Consider the following 18,484-nt stretch of genomic DNA (forward strand, 5'->3'; position numbering starts at 1 on the left):
CTGCAATGATTTGGTTTTTATGTGTAGGATAGGGTAAAATAATGACCATTTAGAAGGATGAAATAAGAAATGTCAAATTAAAGTAATCACATCCCAAGACACACCCCCTCCGCCCACTCAGCTCCCAGCCACTGTCCGGTGAACAAGCTCCTGGGGCTCTTGGGCCCTGGGCGGTTGTCCGTCCCCAGACCCTCACACACTGCAGCACTTTACAGCAGTCTCACATTCTTGCTGCATCAGCGCCCAGCCCTTGACTGCCAGATGACGAGCCCGAGGTCAAGTAGACCCCAGACCACCCGGGGTCATGGCCAATGTGCTCCTGCCATCTGCCCCTCGTCCGTTTTCTCCAGCCTTGGAGCCCCAGCCCAGCCTCCAGGTGGAAGAAAGGAGAGGATGGGGAACAAAACGGAGGGTGCAGAGGACGATGGCTCATCCCTGCCAGGTCTGTTACACGCACAGGGTGTGCATATTGTTGTACAGAGAGGAGATTAAACTTAGAGGAGAGATGCGTTATCTTCGGAGTGTGATGGAGCTGGGCCTGGACCCAGCCCTCTGATCCAGTCCAGTGCTTGCTCTTCTGGGGCTCTGATCACAGCCCCTAGGCGTGACTGTGGTGTGCTGGGTCCATGCAGAGTGCTGAGGCCACGAGTCATACCAACACCCTCTGTGCCAGCCCTCCAGGGTGGGTCTTTGCCAGCTGCTCCCTAGGGCGCCTGGCAGTCCTAGGCACATGTCAGAGCCAAGCCCTGATTAGAAATGGAGGCCCGGCCCGGGGGTCAAAGTCCTGTCTAACTTCCAGGTTCTGCGGTGTCACGTGGCCCTGTGTGAGTTGTTCCCCTGTTGGGGACTCAGTTATCCAAAGGATAAAATCAGTGGAGAGCATTTGACAGTGATTAGACTGGCGATTTACAAGTCTTTTTTTTCCCCCAAGCCTAGCATTTGGGTACTCTGGGACTGACCCGTGACACTGTCCCCCATCCTGGATGACAGGGCAGAAGCTCCCCATTCAGCCTGGCCTTTGGGTTCCCCTCACCCCAGCTCCCTGTTTGGATAGTCTAGGTCTTAGAGAGATGTTCCCCACCTCAAGTAGGAGTGTTTGGGGGTGTGGGGATGTGCAGAGCTGTGTCTGTGTGAGTCAGGGGTCCTAAGAGGACAGGCTCCCCACTATGTAGCCGGGACATTTTCCAGGGATGTCACCTTGTTGAGGATTCTGCTCTCAGCTCACCTAATCCCCTGCCCCCCTCTCTCCCCCACTTTTGGTTTCCTTGTCTTCTAGGCTCCAGCCTCTATTGCAAGCCCCAGGCTCTGTGTTCCTTCTGTTTCTACCCTAGAACAGGTCTGTCACTGGGGAGGGGCTGCCCCTTCCCCTCCCCTCCAACCCCTCTGTGGTCTCTTCCTCAGGATCCCTCCACCCCCCACTCCCATCCCTGCACCCACCTCCCGGGGCCCTCTTTAAAGAGGTGCCCACAGCGCTCAGAGCCAGTTTTGTTTCAGACAGAAATGAAGATGGACTTTCATTGTACAATGACACTTTCAAACCATTATTCTGCGAGACCCAAATGAAAAATCAGCAAGTCTGACAGTGCTGTGATTTGTTCATATGACGCTGCCTCTTTGCACAAAGTTTAATTAAAATTTTAGGAGCCCTTTATTGTGCACCTCTGGGCTCTTCCAGGTGCCTTGGGGGAAGGGCAGGGTCTTTTTATAACAGAAGCCAGTGCTCAAGGACGGTCCCTAGGAGATTGGCAGTGGGGTGCACTGACGGCTGGAGCAAAGCACAGCCTATGTGGGTACACGGGCCTCAGGAAGCACATGGGATCCCAGCCACCCGCCACCCCGCCCATTTCACAGGTGAGCACACTGAGACCAGCACTTTCCGAGACTCAGCAGATTCCAGTGACACCGCCCCATCCCTTCCACCCCGCCCCCTGGACTCACCCTCAGGGCTGGCAGGGAGCTCACTTGGTCCACGGTGAGTGTGGCCTCCTTGTAGTACTTCCCAGGGGGACAGAGCTTCAGGAAGGAGTCGTGGATACTGAGAAGAGAGGCAGGGGTGGACTGAAGGTGGGGACCAGCAGGCCCCCTGCCTCCTGCAGGCTCCCTTTGGAGGATTGATTGACACACATTTGGTAGTTATAAATCATCCTGCCCTTCCAGAAACATGCCTGGGGCTCCAGTGTGCCCAGCGCATGCGCTGTGGGGGATGCAAAGATAAGCCCATATGCTCTGTAGCCTGAACACAATCTGCAAGTGCACTGGAAAGGACTTCTGCCCTCCCTTCCTTCAGTCCCTCCTTTACGGATGGAGGAACCAGCAGGGCCTTGGGGAAGCCAGGATGCCACCCCAAGCCATCTGTCCAGCCCCACCCTCATCCCAGGAAAAAGAGGTCACTCCATGGGTGTGGCCAAGCAGCCAGCAACCCACACAGCCATCCGAGGCCAGTGAGCTGGATCCAGACGATGGGACTGAGCAACTGTCCTCATCGATCCAGTAATCAATGTCTGTCTGCGGGCCTCCTCCCTGCTCCAGGGGATTTAGCTTGTGAGGGACAGGCAGGCAGAGGGGGAAATGAATGGCCGTGTGGGTGCTGCAAGGCAGAGGGTAGGAGCGAACTCTGCCCCAGGCCAGGAGAGCAGGGCCCTCATGCTGGAGCCCTCCCTGCCCACACTCTGGAGCATGGACCATATCAACCTTGTAAGGGAGTGGGGAGGGAGCTGAAAAGTGGGGTGTAGAATGGGTGAAGGGAGATAGTCTCTAGGAAAAGATTGGGTGGGGACACTGAAGGACAGCAAGGAGAGAGGAAAGCCGTTGTACCCAGGGTGGGGGTCAGGGGTGTGTGTCCAGTGGTCTCCAGGGGAGGGGGCACTGGCAGTGGTCTGCCCCTAGCCCCAAGGAGCATTTGATCACTGTCATTGTTAGAATTCCTAGTGTGGGGTAATAAGAAAGCAGACTGACTTACAGTATGTTTTATTAATTTTAAAGAATTCTCTGAGGCTGGGCACTTGTATGGTTGACACGCAGGGTGTCCCCCACTCTGACCCCTCACTAGGAGTGCCTGCTGCACATTGCCGACTCCTGTGGACATTTCTGGTGGGACCTACAGAACCATCTTGCAAGGAAGGGACCATTATCTCTTCCTTACAGAGAAGGAAATTGAGACTCAAGGAGGTAAAATACTCACCTTGCCCAAGGTTACACAGGGGTGGGCGTGAAGCCAGAGCTGCAGATGCCAAAGTTCTTTCCCCAGGAGCCCAGAGAGGAAGGGCTCAGAAGGGCTGCGGGTCGGGGGCGGGGGGTGGGAAGAGAGGGAACCCCCACTGCCGTGGTTACCCGCTTCTTGTTTTTTAAGCTCTGTGTGCCTGGTGCATTCAACCATATTATCTCAATGAATCTTCCCAGCAACCCTGTGGGATAGATATAGGGGTGATGATGTCTATAGATGTGGAGACCAAGGCTCAAAGAGTTGAAGGGGTCTGCCCCAGGTCATTCAGCTTGGAAGGAGTCGAGGGGGGTCTGAACCCTAAGCCACACTCCTCAGGCTGTGCTGCCCACCTCTAAAGGGTCCCAGGTGAAAGACTCTCAGCACCTCCTCCCCACCCTGGAGAGACTTCCGGGGAGCAGGTACCGTGGGGAGGGCCCTGCCCAGACTTCGTGTCTTCCCAGGCCGCCGAGTGGGTGGGCTGCCCGCAGATGAATCGTGGCTGCTTCTCGGCTTGCCACAAAATGTTCTCCTCCAAATATGGATCAGCTGGCTCTAAGTGGAACTCAGAATTAATCACTAATGGACTCAAAAGTCAAAGCCATTTAAAAAGCTCACACATCTCGCATGCCAGAAAGCAAGCAGCCCAAGCTGCGTCTCCCTTCCACACCTAGCCAGATGAGGGGAGAGGCTGTCTGCGGGCGGGGAGGCTGAGACAGTGGGGGAGACCAGCTCCACTGCTCTGACTCTGCAGGACCTTGGGTCTGCCGGGTCCCCTCTGTGCAGTGAATCTCAGCTAGCTCCCTCCATCCTCCAGTTCAGGAATTCTGTACCCTTCTCTGGCATCCGGTCCATCCCTTGCCTCTGAGACACTCCAGTTTAGCCTTTTTTGACTGGATGGGTCCCACACCAGAAGCACACAGGGAGCTTGTGAAAGGATCAACTCTAGAGATTCTCATTCAAGGCTAGTGTCAGCCCAGGCACCTATAGGTTCTACATGCTTCTGTGTTTGAATTGTACATGTAGGACTGAGAACACAGCTCCAGTGAAAGTCTCCAGTTACACCCCTTCCATCCCAGTCTGGGCTCCCCGACCTGGGCTTCACCCCCATCCCATGGAGTCAATTGTCCCTTTCACCATGGAGTGGCCTACAGGTATTTTATGAATGGCCTCATCTCTAGCCTGGAAAGGTAACTTTTGGTTCTATGATCTACTGGTTCCAAGCTGTGTGACTTTGGGCAAATAGCTTCATTTCTTTGAGCTGGTTTCCTCATTCACAAAAAGGAGATGAAAATACCATGAAAATGACAGCTACACCGGTCTCAGAACCGACCTCTATGCCAGGCACTGCTTTAATTCCTGTGCAGATCTGATCATCTAACTGACCTAATAACAATTAGGTTGAATACATACTTTTTGTATGTGTGAAAACTGGGGCTCAGCGAGAGTAAGAAACTCACTCAAGGTCACACAGCAAGTAAGTGAAAAAGTTGAGCCTCAGACTCTGGCCTTTGACTCCTAGGAAGCAAGCCTCTGTCTGCTGACCTTCTGGCGCTCCAGGTGGACCAGGAGCTAACAGCCAGGACAAGGCATGGAGACTGGCAGGTTTGGGGACCTCAAGAGTGCTCAGAGGATCCAGGGGCCTCATGGTCAGGTTAGCCTGAGCAGGAACTGGGGCAAAGCCTCAGGATCCCATTTACCAGAACTAAATCCAGCCCAAGATCATGTCAGGAGCCATCCCTGAGCAATGTAATGTGCCCTGAAATAGCTCGAACTGAGTCAGGCTGACCCAGCCTCAGACATGGAGATCTAAAGGAAGCCACATGTGCCCTTCCTGAGTCAAGTCCCAGACTCAGGGTCCAGAGCCTCAGGTGAAGATAAGGGCCCCAGAGGGCCTGTGCACTGATTCCATAGAGACATCTGGAAGGTGGGGGCAATGTAACAGCAATTTAACCAAAGTCGGAGAGGGCTAACCTGGAAGCTGAGGACAAAGGGGACCCTGCTCTTTCAGAGACCAACGGGATGTGCAAGAAGACTCCCACAGATTAGACATTTAGGGTGGACAGACCCCTTCTTAGAGAGCTGAATCAGGGCAGCCCTGGATGGGGAAGAAGCTGTCACATGTGGTCTGCCCCTCTCATTAGGTGTCATCTGCGGATCCAGTGACCAGGCCTTTCTGTCTCATGCAAGTCACAGATAAGGAGGTGGGAAAGCGTTAGACAAGGGCAGAGCCACCCTGCTCCCCTGCTTATCAGTCTCTTGGATACTTTTTTTTCAACTGGCTAAATCTATCCAGATGTACTGTCATCCAAGCCACATTTCTTTGTCACGTTCATAGGAAAATCACAACACAGTGTCAAAGGTGATGTTGGAAACTTGTTCAGAAGTGATCAGGGCTTAGTCTGGCCCGATTTAGCCCTGGCAGCCCAGGGTGTCTGCTGTCTCCCTTGAGCATCACTGCCATCTGCCTCCGAGCCACGGCCGGTGTTGCTTGGAACCCATATCCAAGCTGCTCCTTCCCTTTACAGACAAGGCATGGACACTAACCCTAATGTAATCCATGATCCTGTCCCTCCAAGGAGTTAACCTAGGATCAGCTTATATGTGTGTGTGTATCCTTCCTAAGATATTCTCTGTGTGTGTACATATGCACGCACGTACAGCCTTTTATTTTACTAAAAGTAGCACCCTATATGTACCAGACTAGTTTACCAAAGTAAGAGTGAAATAGGTTTTTAAAAGCCAACAGCACTATAATATTATTAATACACAGTATTCTATACCACTTCTTTACCCCTGCTCTCTAGAAGCTGAATTTTTTTTTAGTGTTTTTCTATTTCTCTTGGTTTTTACTTAATATTTGCATAGTGTTTCTAGAGATGGTGCTGATACTGCCACTTGGTATTTTTTCATTGCAGACTTTATGTTGTGACCTCTTACGGCTAAAAAAGAGAGAATTTATCTCTATCTATAACCTACTTACAGAGAAGGCACTGGCAACCCACTGCAGTACTCTTGCCTGGAAAATCCCATGGACGGAGGAGCCTGGTGGGCTGCAGTCCATGGGGTTGCTAAGAGTCGGACACGACTAAGCGACTTCACTTTCACTTTTCACTTTTGTGCATTGGAGAAGGAAATGGCAACCCACTCCAGTGTTCTTGCCTGGAGAATCCCAGGGATGGGTGAGCCTGGTGGGCTGCTGTCTATGGGTCACACAGAGTCGGACACAACTGAAGTGACTTAGCAGCAGCAGCAGCAGCATAACCTACTTTAGGCTTCCTTGGTGGCTCAGGTGGTAAAGAATCTGCCTGCAAATTGGGAGACCTTGGTTCAATCCCTGGGTTGAGAAGATCCCCTTGAGGAGGGCGTAGCAACCCACTCTAGTATTCTTGCCTGGAGAATCCTCATGGACAGAGGAACCTGGTAGGCTACAGTCCACAGAGTTGCAAAGAATCAGACACGACTGAGAGACAGCACAGCACATATATACTAGTTCTTCCCCTAACATCCCAAAATAAAATGATTTTCCTGAATCAAAATTCAGTATTTATATTATTGTTATATGTATGTATTATTACATATTATATATGTATGATTCAAACATTGCTCACAGCTGAGTTCCCTAGTACAACGTGATTACATTTTCTTTCTTGCAAGACTCTTTGTTTGTTTTTCTTTTGCTTAGGTTTCAGTGTTTCTATTATTATTTCTTTCCCAAACTTTCTGCAGAACTGTGAAGTTCCTCTTCATATGTTTGTATACCTTATATCATCCATAGGTTCATTTTGTTTTCTTGGAGGTATCATTCCTGGAATTCCTGACTCCTTAATTCTAATCTGGATGCATTGCTTTTCATGCCTGCTGCATTGTCATCCTCGGGTTTCTCTTCACTTTCATTTTTGAAATTCCATGTGTTGCGGCCCTCTGTTTTCTGGTTCTTACGTCTTCTTTTTTCCTTAGTTTGAAAGTAAAAGTTGCTCAGTTGTGTCCAACTCTTTGCTATGCCATGGACTGTGATGCCATGGACTACACAGTCCATGGAATTCTCCAGGCCAGAATACTGCAGTGGGTAGCCGTTCCCTTCTCCAGGGGATCTTCCCAACCCAAGGATTGAATGCAGGTATCCAGCACTGCAGGCAGATTCTTTACCATCTGAACCACCAGGGAAGACCAAGAATACTGGAATAGGTAGCCTATCCCTTCTCCAGAGGATTTTCCCTACCCAGGAATCAAACCAGAGTCTCCTGCGTTGCAGGCAGATTGTTTACCAGCTGAGCTACCAGGGAATTCTTTTTCTTAGTTTACTCACTAAAGTTAATGAACAACTTAGCTTACTTGATAATTTTAATAGACACTGCAGAAGCTGCCTGCATGAGGTAATTGTTTTTAGAAGTCACATGTCAAAAAGTATTGTTTCACCTTTACTCTTGATTAATAGTTTAGCTATGACTTAATCCTACATTGGAATTTTTTCCTTTGGATTTTGAAGCTGTTCAGCCACCATCTTCCAGCACAAGTCTAAAATTCTACTTCCCGATCCTCTGTATGTATTCTGTTTTCTTCCTCTGTGAACATTCTTAAGATCTTCTCAATACCTCTGGTGTCCTGAAATAAATTAATGTAGGCTTTAAAATTTTTTTTTCCTTCAAATACGTAGTGTCTCTCAGCTTTCAATTCATGTGCAATTGCCAAGTCTGTAACGAGCTGACTGGCAGCTCATCCGTGCTCATCTCTGTTCCTGGTGGTCCTGAGTCAGAAGCCTGCATGGCTAGCTCTCTCCACATGGCGAGCTCCTGTCCTCTGCTGGGCTGGGGAAGGGGTGCTGAGTGGATTGCAGGGCAAGAGGAGAATCATGTAAAGCCATCTTTTTGTTTTCACCCGAGCCTTCATCCTGGCATTCAGAAAGGAGCCTTTCTGGGTCCTTGACTCCATCACCCCAATCCCTGTTTTCCAGCAATCTGCTTTCAACTTTCAGCTCTAAGTCCGTATTGTGGATCTCTTTGTTTTCCACTTTGAAAATTGTTTCTCTCTCTCATCTGCTTTCATCTCTTGAGTTCTCCCTTATGGGTTTCTTTCTCTTTTTCTAATCCTAGCTGTCCTTTTAGTAGGGAAAATAAATAAAAGAAAATGCTCAGTTCTCCACATTCACTGGAAACTATGGCACATTGCTTTTTTAACTTTACAATATGCCTTGAAGACACTAATCCACACCCAACATAAAACTTCTCCTTCTCTCCAAGGACAGTGCCACGGATGGATGGGTCCATCCATGTTTATTTCATCCATGCCCTCTTGATTCAAGTGCAATGGCCAGGTCAAAGTGCCTCTCCCATCCTGAAGCAGGCTTCCAGTCCTTCCCCTGTTCTCTTCCGTTCTTCACAGCTCCTGACAGCTGTTCTACACCCTCAGCTGCTCCCCAGAGTGTGGTCTTCCTAATCTGGAGACTCACCTTGGTTTGAAGCAGCAAAAAGCTCTCCCTGGTATCACCCCACACATCTTAGCATTTTTGTCCCCACTTCATGCTAGTCCTGCTCTGCCTCAGTTGAAAGTCTCCATGATGGTGAAACACAAAGAGAGTAGACACCCAGCCACTGCACCTCCTCTCTGCCTTCCTGGAGCACTGCCATCCCCATCCCTCCTCCAGCACTGACCCATCCTGTTCTTCTAGAGCCCAAAGGGTTGGAGTCTCATGGGCAGAGGCTACACAAGGGCCAGGCACCAGGCCCTCATGCTTAGGCATGGCACAGACAAAAGACAGGGTTGGCAGGAGGTGGCTTTGAGAGAAGTTGGTTAGAGAAGTTGGGCTGAAGTGGAGCCTTTGCTGGCCTCACTCACTGTGACCTGCCTCCCCAGTACAAACAGATGAGGTGAGGCCCCTCCCACCAGGGGCTCACTTTCAGTAGGAGTGGAGAGAAGTTTGAAACAGGAGGTAGGCAGGGGCTGTCTCACGGCCTGTGTGGGCAGTTCAGAAAAGAGGAGTCCCTACAGACAGCTCCCTACTAGACATCTTTCTCAAAGACCAATAGAGAACACACGAGATGGAAGGGCTTTCCTCCCATCCTCCTCTCTTTTGACTGATTTTCCCACCTCAACTCCCACCACCGCATTGGTGGTGGGAATGGGGCACATGTGAGGGGCCCTAGGGATCCAGAAAAGGCCATCTGAGAATGTTTGAACTTTCTAGATGGAAAGAGGAGCAGGCATGGTCATGCTGAAGTGGAGAGAGAATAAATTAGTGCAGAACAATCCTGTCCTTCCTGTTGACATTTTAGACATGTCCACCATTTGCCCACCATTTCTACAGCTAGAAATCTCTCCTATGGATTTACTCTCACTTGTTGAATAAGGTTTGTTTTTGTTCAGTTGCCAAGTCATGTCCAACTGTATGCAACCCTAAGGACTGCAGCACACCAGGGTTCCCAGTCCTCTACTATCTCCTGGAGTTTGCTTAAGTTCATGTCCATTGAGTTGGTGATGCTATCTAACCATCTTATCCTCTGTTGCCCTCTTCTCCTTTTGCCTTCTATCTTTCCCAGCATCAGGGCCTTTTCCAATGAGTTGGCTCTTTGCCTCAGGTGGCCAAAATATTGGCGTTTCTGCATCAGTCTTTCCAATGAATATTCAGGGTTGATTTCCTTTAGGATTGACTGGTTTGATCTCCTTGCAGTCCAAGGGACACTCAAGAGTCTTCTGCAGCACCACAATTCAAAAGCTTATCAATTAAATAAGCTATTTTTACATAAATGTTTACTATAACGTTATTGATAGAACTAAAAGTCATAAACAACTTAAGTGTATGTTATGGGGGGAGGTTGTAAAATGAATGATATTTCCTCTATAGGAAAGAATGTCCCATAGTCATAGAATGAGACATATCTCTATGTGCTTTATGTAAAGATAGCCAACATGAAAACTTAAAAAGAAAAAAGGTCCAGAACAGTATAATGCTACACTATAAATTGGTAAATGCTGCAGTGTGAATGAGATAAAATTTTTGAAGGATATTTATTTGATCTATCTATGAAAATTTTTGTGGAAGCCTTGATGAGAAACCAACTGTGAACAGGGTTATCATCAGGGAGAAGGCCTGGGAAGGAGAGGGACACTTACTTTTCTTTTAGGATATTTATGCTATTTGGATTTTCTGGCCATGCTCACATATTACTTTACAATTTTTATTTCATTTTTATGCAAGTGTTCCTTTTTTAGAAAATATCAATGAGATGTATAAGTAGTAGGATGTAGAGTTTTGTTATATTTTTCTTTATTTCTAAAATGAGCAAACACTCATTTTAAAAGGAAAGCGATGTAATCTGGTGACTGTCCCTGGTCTCCATCACTTACTGTGCCCTGGACATCCATCAGCCCCCCACCTCCGTGCCGGGAGAGTCTCATGCTTGGGGCAGAATCATTGCCCTGCCTGGGACCCTGAGTGGGAAGTGCAGCTTCCAGGCTGGGTGTTGTCTGGGGAGGGTGAGTCCAGCAGAGACAAAGAGGCTAGAGGGTTCTGTGGGTCTCAGGGCAGTCTCCTCACTCCAACCTCCCTTCACCCCACCAACAATGCCCTAGAGACCCCCTTTCCTCCTCTAACGAGTTTCTGATGAGCACCTGGCCCAGGCTGAGTGCTCTCACATCTTTCATGCTGTCTACCCTCTCTGCGGTCCCATGAGGGATCCTCGTGTTGGCTGTCTTGGCCCAGAGCCTTCCTCTCTGGCCATCACCAGCATAAGAACAGGGGGTGGATTGCGCACTGTTACACCCACCATGCTGGGAGGCAGTGAAGCGAAGCTTGGGAGGGAAGGGAGGACTAAGAAAGATTCAGTGGGGCATCAGCTTTACCCAGATAGAGGACCACCTCGCTGTATGTACTGCAGACCTGTTTCCTAAGTCCTCTCCTCCTTGTCCTCATCATCCCAGGAAGGCCCTGTCCACCTCTGCGGTTCTATGAAGAAACCTTGCCATGGATCCCATAGCAACCTACAATCTGACATTTCACTGTAGTAGGGCCCTGGGAATCGTGACCTTGGACCCTCCAGGCCTGGGGTCTGTCTCTGCCTGTCTGCTGACAGACTCGTCTCCAGGACTTTGTAGCTCTGGGCAGGGACCACATTCAGGGACCAGAGTGAGGCTGTACCAGGGTAAGATTTCAGTTCCAAGGGGAGGGAAAGGGGGCCCCCTCTACTCACCACAGGATTTCATTCCTGGTCAAGAAGGTCAAGGCCTGAAACAAACCACAGACAGGTGACTTGCCCACTCCATCCAGCCCTGCCCTGGCCCTCTGGGGAGTGGGAAACTTCGGGGGTTGGGAGGAAAAGCTGATGCTCTCATTGAACAACCAGGGAATGGAGGCTCCCAGCCCTCAGCAGCAGACGCCCAAGGTGGTGGCAGAGGAGGAAACAGTGCCCCGTCTCTGATGGCCTTGGGAGGGAGCACAGTGGTACAGGCCTACAGAAAGGATCGGAGACAAGGCGAAAGCCCTGGGATCTGGAGCAGGAAACAAATGGGGAGGGGCCCTCTGAGGGCCAGTCTGGGTCACATGGATGTAGGTTTAGTGAAGGCAGGGACCACAGTGAGAGTTTTCCCACCCCTCCCACCTGCCTCAGGAAGCTCCCGCCACTGCCCAGAATCTCCTGCCTGATCTACCCACCTGGTATTCTTCCAAATCCTCCCAGTGCATCTGGTACCTCAGACATTGCCCCATGCCAACCCCACCCTTCTCTCTGCCAGCAGCAGAACCTCAGCCCCAAGAGCTCACCAGTTGTGCACCAAGTAATCGGTTGCCATGGTAACCTGCATTCCACCTTCTGCCCATTCTACCTGAGTCCCTGAGTGGGCAAAGAAATAGATTCTTTTGGTTCCAGAGGCTAATGGACATTATCCCCAAAACAGCGAACAGAAAGGCAGCCCAGTAGCAGGTTCAAGAGTCATGAGCCAACCTTCCAGATCTGCCAAAAGCTGACAAGACATGTGTCCCTGGACAAGCCACTCAGCCTCTCTGTGTCTCAGTTTCTTCATCTGTAAACTGAGGATGAAGGTCATGGGATTGTGATGAGGATTATTTGAGTCAATACAGATAACAACGCCTTGTACATAATAAGCTTTCAATAAGTGTTAGCTGTTAGAACCACGGCCCAAGGACTATGCCAGGTGCAGGAACACAGAGATGAGTAAGCATAGACTCTGACATCCAGAAGTGGCCCAAAGAGCACAGTAAAGGGCATTCCACCCCATCCATCCTCTCCCTGCAGAAGCCAAGGGCACAATCAAATCAGGATGATACAAAGAGGGTCTATTAAAGGGACTCTCCAAAGACAAGATCAGGGTGTATGGAAACCACTCAGGATAGCACAGAATCCAGGCTAGTAACCACAGAGCCGCTACCAGTCCTGGCCCAACACACATGGAATCAGTACCCCTGTACCATCCCTTCCACTTCTTCCAATCTCCCATGGGGATGGACAGGAGAGTGGAAAGTGAATCTAGAAAGATGAAGTCTAGCACAGACCTCAGTATTGCTATCCAGGAGTATCTTTCCGAAACCATCTCCTCCTGGTCTCAGTGCCAGTGTTAGCTTCCTGGTCTTTGTACCTACCTCATTCTGCACACTTTCCCAGGTAAACAGCTCAGAAACTTTCTCATAGAGCTAGTTTATATCCCTGGAAATGTGGCTGCTTATTCTTCGCCATCTGCCCTCCATGGAGATGGAGACTGGCAGAAGAAACCCAGGAGCCTTCAATCCTTATTTACTAAACAGACACAAGTAAAGTACCTACAGGATGCCAGGTGCTCAGCTTGACCCTGGAAGAGACGGGTGAATGTGGTCTCAGCCTTCAAGAAATTAATATTTGCCACATACACAGACACACACACACCATGGGAGATTGGGTAGATGTGATCAGAGAGGTAATATGAATTACGAGTATTTAGAAGAGGAGAACCCTAGGCAGGAAATCTTCATGTAGGTGGTGGCATTTAGGTGGTTGTTACAATGTCATAGTTAAGAATGTGGACAGGTTGCATCACTTCTTGCTGCATCCCCTCGGGCAAGTCATAAAACTACTCTGAGCCTCAGTTCCCTCATCTGTAAAATGGGAATAATAAATCTCTACTTTACAGTATTATTGCAAGGCTAAAATTAAATGATAGATATACAAACCTCTAATTTAGAAAGGTGCCTGGCACAATAAATTCTTATTAAAGGGGAAACAATATGATTACTTTTAAAAGTTGGGCCTGAAAGAAAGGGTAGGACGTGAGCAGACACAGTCAGTAATTACATCTCACCTTCTGGTAAACCGTCTGAGCTTCTGTTCTCATTTATTGAGCAGCTTCTTTCACTAGTCTGTGTCCATAGTGACTGTCCCTTGTCCTCACAGAGGCCCTGGGGAAGATGGAAGTTGGTGAGGTTCTGTGATGCTGTAGGGTCATTTGGCTGGCCAGGGGCCAAAGGAGGATCTGAAGCCTGGATTGAGGTTGCAGGCCTGGGGGTCTCCCCAGTGCTGCCTGGGAGCCAGGAGAGCTGCCGGGCTGCACCCCAGAAGGCTGCTTCCTTCTCAAGTCTCTCTCAGCCCTCCTGTCCTGTCCTAGGAGGTGCAAGTGGCGGCAGGCACTGGCACGTGCCCTTAACACCTGGTTGGCACACACTACAAGGAGAGCAAAAACACACTGGAGGGAATTCCCTGGTGGTCCAGTGGTTAGGACTCTGCACTTTCACTGCAGGGGGTACAGGTTCCATCCCTGATCGGGGAACTAAGATCCCACAAGCTGCATGGTGTGGCTTACTTACTTAACTCTTTGTTGAGCCAGGCAATGAAACAGAATGATTAAGCCAGGCAGACAAGGCCCTACCTTGATGGAACCAGAGGCCCATAGGGAAACTAACAACCCCTTTGATTGTGATAGGGCTATGAGAGAAATAAAGCAAGAATGAAGGGTGGGCAGGAGAGGCTTCCTGAGGAGCGGCCATCTGAGCGGAGACCTGAGCCACAAGGAGAGGGAACCAGGCTAAGTCTGTGGAGTTTTCCATACCCAGAAAGCAACGACATCCAGCTAGAATTTAATGACACTGTTTGGCTTTCCTTATGTTTATTTATACTGTTTCCTCCACTTTGAAAAAGATTCAAGCTTCACTAGTGACTCAGACAGTAAAAAATCTGCCTGCAATGCAGGAGACCTGGGTTCAATCCCTGGGTTGGGAAGATCCCTTGGAGAAGGGAACGGCAACCCTCCAGTATTCTTGCCTGGCGAATCCCATGGACAGAGGAGCCTGGTGGGCTACAGTCCATTGGGTCCCAGAGAGTCGGACACGACTGAGCGACTAACACTTTCACTTGCCATATATAACTGTGATATGTTCCCTTCACAAATATTACCTGGTGAAAAGAAATAGGAGACAATCTAAAGAAAAATATTAAGTAAATAATTAGACAGGTGGTGAAGAAATATGCCAGAAATCACAAAAATGTCTCTGCCTCACTTCACACACAGGTAACCAAGGTTTGCAAACTCTGCTACCTTCCTCTCTCCTTTAGTTTTCACGCCCTCACATGACCCTTTTCGCCACTCCTGCCCACTCCACCCCTCCCTACACACAGGCTCTCAACCTAGAAAGGGCTTTCACTGGTTCCTACAATTAACAATAGTAACCACAAGAATGTCACCTCACATTTGCATTGCATCACTTTGTAATTCCAAAATGCTTTTCTACATGCCATCTCATCTGCTCAAGAGATAAAAGCCCATGCTCCTTAAAAAAGAAAGAAAAATCCCCATGCAATTCTGCCCCAGTACACTAACCAACCAGCATCCTTACCTTCCTCCAGCTAGTTAAATCTCTCAAACTGCTCTTTGGCAGGGATTCTGAAAAGGGTGCAAATGAACAGATGATGCTGTGAAAATTTTGAACTCAATATGCCAGCAAATTTGGAAAACTCAGCAGTGGACCCAGGACTGGAAAAGGTCAGTTTTCATTCCAATCCCAAAGAAAGGCAATGCCAAAGAATGCTCAAACTATCCCACAATTGCACTCATCTCACACACTAGTAAAGTAATGCTCAAAATTCTCCAAGCCAGGCTTCAACAGTATGTGAACCATGAACTTCCAGATGTTCAAACTGGATTTAGAAAAGGCAGAGGAACCAGAGATCAAATTGCCAATATCCATTGGATCATCAAAAAAGCAAGAGAGTTCCAGAAAAACATCTACTTCTTCTTTATTGACTATGCCAAAGCCTTTGTGTGGACCACAGCAAACTCTGGAAAATTCTGAAAGAGATGGGAATACCAGACCACCTGATCTGCCTCTTGAGAAATTTGTATGCAGGTCAGGAAACAACAGTTAGAACTGGACATGGAACAACAGACTGGTTCCAAATTGGGAAAGGAGTATGTCAAGGCTGTATATTGTCACCCTGCTTATTTAACTTATATGCAGAGTACCTCATGAGAAACTCTGGGCTGGATGAAGCACAAGCTGGAATCAAGATTGCCAGGAGAAATATCAATAACCTCAGATATGCAGATGACACCACCCTTATGGGAGAGAGTGAAGAAGAACCAAAGAGCCTCTTGATGAAAGTGAAAGAGGAGAGTGAAAAAGTTGTCTTAAAGCTCAACATTCAGAAAACTAAGATCATGGCATCTAGTCCCATCACTTCATGGCAAATAGATGGGGAAACAGTGGCTGACTTTATTTTTGGGGGCTCCAAAATCACTGCAGATGGTGACTGCAGCAATGAAATTAAAAGACACTTGCTCCTTGGAAGGAAAGTCATGACCAACTTAGATGGCATATTAAAAAGCAGACACATTACTTTGCCAACAAAGGTCCTTCTAGTCAAGGCTATGGTTTTTCCAGTGGTCATGTATGGATGTGAGAGTTGGACTGTGAAGAAAGCTGAGTGCCGAAGAATTGATGCTTTTGGACTGTGGTGCTGGAGAAGACTCTTGAGAGTCCCTTGGACAGCAAGGAGATCCAGCCAGTCCATCCTAAAGGAAATCAGACCTGAATATTCATTGGAAGGACTAATGCTGAAGCTGAAACTCCAATAGTCTGGTCACCTGATGCAAAGAACTGACTCATTGGAAAAGATGCTGATGCTGGGAAAGATTGAAGGCAGGAGGAGAAGGGGACGACAGAGGATGAGATGGTTGGATAGCATCACCGACTCACTGGATATGAGTTTGAGTCAACTCCGGGAGTTGGTGATGGACAGGGAGGGCTGGCGTGCTGCAGTCCATTGGGTCACAAAGAGTCAGACATGACTGAGCGACTGAACTGAACAGAAAGCAGCCCCAGGCCTGCCCGGACAATTCTGCATGCTTCCCCTCCAGGGTCCCTCCCTGCAGGAATCCTCTGCGTGGGATAAAAAGAATTCTTCGCAAGGTTTCTGTCACCTGCCAATGAACTCCACCAACTGTTAAATTGGTCACCCCTACCCCAACCTTGATTTAGATGTCTCTTCAAATTCAAAAAGGACTGAGAAGGGACTTGTATCCAGAATACAGAAAGAAAGCTAACAGCTCAATGATAAAATACAAAAGCCCAACTAAAAAAATGCACAAAGGATTTGCATAGATGTTTCTCCAAAGAAGAAATATGTGAATGGCCAAGGAGCACATGAAAAGATGCTCACCATCATCAGCCACGAGGGAGATGCAAATCAAAACCACAGTGAGGTACCCCTGTACACCCACTAGGATGGTGAGGATGTAGAGAAATTGGAGTCCTCCTACACTGCTAGTGGGACTGTGAAACGATGCAGCCACTTTAGAAGAGAGTTTGGCCGTTCTTCAAAATATTAAGCAGAATTACCATATGTTAAAAGCAAGACAACATGCCCAAAATGGAGTCGCTTATACTAAGCCCCACATCACCAAACTGAAACTTAATTACAGTTTCAGCTCTCCCGGAAATGGAATCTTAAACCTGTCAATCAGGAATCAGCACCAGTGAAGGCTGACAGACCCCTGCATCCCTGAAGGAAAAGTGACCTTGTCACAGCAATCCCCACTCCAGTACTCTTGCCTGGAAAATCTCATGGACGGAGGAGCCTGGAAGGCTGCAGTCCATGGGGTCACTGAGGGTCGGACACGACTGAACGACCTCACTTTCACTTTTCACTTTCATGCATTGGAGAAGGAAATGGCAACCCACTCCAGTGTTCTTGCCTGGAGAATCCCAGGGGCGGGGGAGCCTGGTGGGCTGCCGTCTATGGGGTCACACAGAGTTGGACACGACTGAAGCGACTTAGCAGCAGCAGCACAGCAATCCACACTTTGCTACTATACCTGTCTTATTCCCCTTCCCTTCTGCCTATAAAAGTCTTTCCTTTTGGGAATTCCCTGGTAGTCCAGTGGCTAGGAATCTGCACTCCCAATACAGGGTTCACAGGTTCGATCCTTGGTTGGGGAACTAGATCCCACATGCCACAGCCAAAGATCTGGTGTGCTGCAACTAAGACCAGGGCAGCCAGATAAATAAAATAAATATTTTTAAAAACTTTCCCTTTGTAGAGCTCCTCAGATCTCCTTTCTCCCTGCTAGATTGAATGCCACTTGACTCATGAATCTTTGCTGCTGCTAAGTCGCTTCAGTCATGTCCGATCCTGCGACCCCAGGCTCCAGGGTCCATGGAGATTCTCCAGGCAAGAACACTGGAATGGGTTGCCATTTCCTTTTCCACATGAATCCTTAAGTAAAGCCAATAAGAACTTTAAAACTTACTCAGATGAATTTTGTTTTTTAACACATACAACCCACCAATTCCATTCCTGGGTATATACCTAAAAGAAATGAAAACATTTGTTCACATAAAAAACTTATACATGAGTGTTCATAGCAGCATTATTCGTAACAGCCAAAAGGCAGAGACAGCCCAAGTGTTCATCAACTGATGAATATATAAATAAAATGTGACATATCCATACTATGGAGTGTTATTCGACAATAAAAGTAAATGACGTATTGATACATGGTACAATGTGGATGAAGCTTGAAAATATTATGTTAAATGAAGGAAGCTATTTGCAAAAGGCCACAGATTGTATGATTTCATTTATATAAAATGTCCAGAATAGACAAATCCATAGAGACAGAAAGTAGATTAGTGGTTGCTAGGAGTTTGGGGGAGGGGAGTATGGCAGAGAGGGTTTACTGCTAATGATATAGGATTTCTTTGGGGGATGATAAAAATATTCTAAAATTAGATGGTGCTAAGAAATGTAGTGTTAGAAACAGAGGTAAGTCAATAAAGGAAAGGGACACAGTTCTGTGAATCCCCAGGGT

At 48.2% G+C, this 18,484-nt stretch overlaps 1 protein-coding gene and 1 non-coding gene across 7 annotated transcripts in view; one reads left to right on the top strand and one right to left on the bottom strand.

Annotated features, from left to right (window-relative positions):
• The window catches only part of CIB4 (calcium and integrin binding family member 4), a 103,819-nt gene that overhangs the window by 39,466 nt on the left and 45,869 nt on the right, over nt 1-18,484 (bottom strand). For 4 of the 6 annotated variants that reach the window (XM_070379249.1, XM_070379245.1, XM_070379248.1 and 1 more), the window contains exons 4-7: nt 13,484-13,580; nt 11,955-12,024; nt 11,386-11,420; nt 1,939-2,035 (exon numbers count right to left, since the gene is read on the bottom strand). In XM_070379249.1, the coding sequence (XP_070235350.1) occupies nt 1,939-2,035; nt 11,386-11,420; nt 11,955-12,011 (189 nt within the window). In that variant the 5' untranslated portion in view covers nt 12,012-12,024; nt 13,484-13,580. The remainder of the gene's footprint in view (nt 1-1,938; nt 2,036-11,385; nt 11,421-11,954; nt 12,025-13,483; nt 13,581-18,484) is intronic. The other 2 variants (XM_070379246.1, XM_070379247.1) reach the window with 1 other exon arrangement.
• On the top strand, nt 13,876-13,948 carry TRNAE-UUC (transfer RNA glutamic acid (anticodon UUC)). Its single transcript has one exon. It is a non-coding gene; the product is annotated as a tRNA-Glu (tRNA).

This window comes from Bos mutus, chromosome 11 (assembly GCF_027580195.1).
Source record: "Bos mutus isolate GX-2022 chromosome 11, NWIPB_WYAK_1.1, whole genome shotgun sequence".
Taxonomy (NCBI): Eukaryota; Metazoa; Chordata; class Mammalia; order Artiodactyla; family Bovidae; genus Bos; species Bos mutus.